A 2,528-nucleotide genomic window follows, 5' to 3' on the forward strand; every position below is an offset into this window, starting at 1 on the left:
TATTAAAAAAGAGATGGATGATGCGACTCCTCAGGAGCCTTAAGATGTTATCTAGTCAATAAAATGAGTTATAGCATCTTAAGACTATACATTAGATGATCTTGGATATAAGATCAAACTGTAGTCTGTAGATATTTTCCAATATAACAAAATCTTACCACAATCATTCCTTCTGGGATTTCCAGTTCAGGAGGTGGGACAAATGCTTGATCCTCTTCCTGCGAACCCTCCGACTGTTTCGGACTTTGCGAGTCTTCACACGGAGCTTTGTGACCATTCTCGTCCTCATTATAATTAAATCCCACTTGATGATACGATTCAGAGTCTAGCGCTTGATGCAGCCTCCTCATTTCTTCTTCTGTTATAAACACATATTTGTAATTTACATATGTATGTATATATATATATATATATATATATATATATATATATATATAAATTTTGACTCTACTTATAACTATTGACTAAAATTTCATAACATGTAATTACCATGATAGATGGATTCGTCCTCATCATTGTTGTAAAGAGACCGATACCGCTCCTCGTCACAGAGTTGTTCTATTTTCAGCTCCTCCTCGGTGAGTATGGTCCGTTGATCAAAACCACCTGTCGGTGGCTCGTACACCCGTAGGTCACCCAGTGCGCCCCGTCCATCGTATCTATACACATACAATAAATCTATTAGAGGAAGAAGACGATATTCTTTTAACTGTTGATGTACAGTTGGCCACTGCATCTGGAAATCTAAATCAAGAAGTGAGTCCCATGAAAGCGATCTCTCTGAAATAAAACGGAGCTGTGGAGGACGCTGCGCAATATTTCTACATTCGTTGATGGGTTCAGTTTAATAACACTTTTTTCTTATATAACTGCTCTTTGATATTATATATCATAATATATTCATATATTTGCGACAATAACTTAAGAACATTTCAAACTTATGCAACCGATGACACATCTTGCATACAATTTTCTCTAGTAGTAATTTATATTTTTTTTACATTCTCATATACTTAAAGCACTTTAATGTACATATGCTTGGAATGATTTTGCGTATTGTATGTAAGAAATCTGCATATCGAGGCTTGAATATGACCCAGTATTGTCGAGATATAGATAAGTCTGGACATTTATACACGTATCACTGTATCAACAGATCTGTGTTGCATACTTGCGAACTTGTAAGAATGTCCTAAGTGGCTCCTGGGACAGAGTCTAATATGCTAATACATACCATGCTGAGCGGTCGTAATACCTACAACCGTCAGCTGCCACTTTCTCTACGCCGTGTCTCACCTTGCTGCTGCTCAGACGGTCAGCCATAAGCACCATAAGCATCGTGAGAGCATCTGATTCTGCGACCGTGCAGAGCGCAATATCGCGCTGCCACACGTTCGGCACGTTCGATACAGCCGAGACACCTGCGGAAGCCTTAAACAGTCTCCAGTTTGCTTATCCAAACATTAACGATGAAGAAGGAGGCCCTTGGGTCTACGAATTCTATCTCCTTTCAAACGCAACACTTGACTCATTTCGATAGATTTTTTTGCTTTCGGAATATCATTTTCATCTGAGTTGATCGTTTGCCAAAAACGTAACATATTTACGATGCGTTTTTTTTGTTTCTTATCGCACAAGAACAAATATTCTATATGAGAAATTGGTCTAGGTTATGGAAACGGACCTGTCTATCTTCAACGTGTTATCGCCCATCCATGGTATCAAATGCTTTCCCTGATCAATCATTTTCGCCTTGTCATCATCGCGAAACAATTTGCAGCTATATCCGAAGACCAATAGCTCCTGCGGTTGCTCGTCGTTATTCTTTTTACGTAGAATTCCAGAGTCCACCATCCAACGTTGGGTACTTGACGACGCCATTTTCCGATTGTAGCTGATTGTAGCCGTTTTCATCTTACATCTCTCGCTTCGCGTTGATAACGCAAAACTAAAGCCTATATTACACTAAAGGCTTCGTTACAATTGAGGTTACGGTTAAGGGCCGTGGCACACAGAAAAACTTAAGCAGTAAGGGCTATCGCACACAAATTGACATAACTGCATATGCATAGCATAAGACCGTATGTACCAATGAGCATCGAGTATTAAGTCGCCATATTGGTGTTCGATGCTTAATATTCGATGCTCATTGGTCCATACGATCTTATGCTATGCATATGCAGTTATGTCAATTGTGTGCGATAGCCCTAAGAAGTAAGCAAATTGACCAATAACAGTCGTTGATTTTTGAACCGTAAGAAGAATCAATAACTGTGATTGGTCAATTTGCTTACCGCTTACGTCTTACTGCTTAAGTTTTTCTATGTGCCACCAGCTTAATCACAGCTTCCAATTGCTTAATGGCTCCTGCACACAGGACACGGTAATGCTTGCCACGTGGCGGAAGTTCACGCGACAGCCAATCAATATGCTACTTTCCGTAATAATCTTCTAGCTCTTACGGAAAAACAACATATTGATTGGCTGTCGCGCGGACTTCCGCCGCGCGGCAAGCATTACCGCGTCCT

General features: G+C 40.0%; 2 protein-coding genes across 3 annotated transcripts in view; one reads left to right on the top strand and one right to left on the bottom strand.

Moving 5' to 3' along the window:
• LOC116840732 (protein lines) overlaps positions 1 to 2,528 on the top strand; it is a 119,892-nt gene that overhangs the window by 100,566 nt on the left and 16,798 nt on the right. The gene's annotated exons all lie outside the window — the stretch shown is intronic.
• On the bottom strand, positions 99 to 2,024 carry LOC116840735 (protein suppressor of white apricot-like). The gene is made up of 3 exons (XM_032807848.1): positions 1,685 to 2,024; positions 490 to 659; positions 99 to 358 (listed from the first exon to the last, which is right to left on the bottom strand). Exons 1-3 carry the CDS (start codon positions 1,912 to 1,914, stop codon positions 114 to 116), a joined length of 645 nt encoding a protein of 214 aa, XP_032663739.1. The 5' UTR covers positions 1,915 to 2,024; the 3' UTR covers positions 99 to 113.

This window comes from Odontomachus brunneus, unplaced genomic scaffold (genome assembly GCF_010583005.1).
Source record: "Odontomachus brunneus isolate Ranch 3 - 2012 unplaced genomic scaffold, Obru_v1 Obru_scaffold_011, whole genome shotgun sequence".
In the NCBI taxonomy this organism is placed as follows: Eukaryota; Metazoa; Arthropoda; class Insecta; order Hymenoptera; family Formicidae; genus Odontomachus; species Odontomachus brunneus.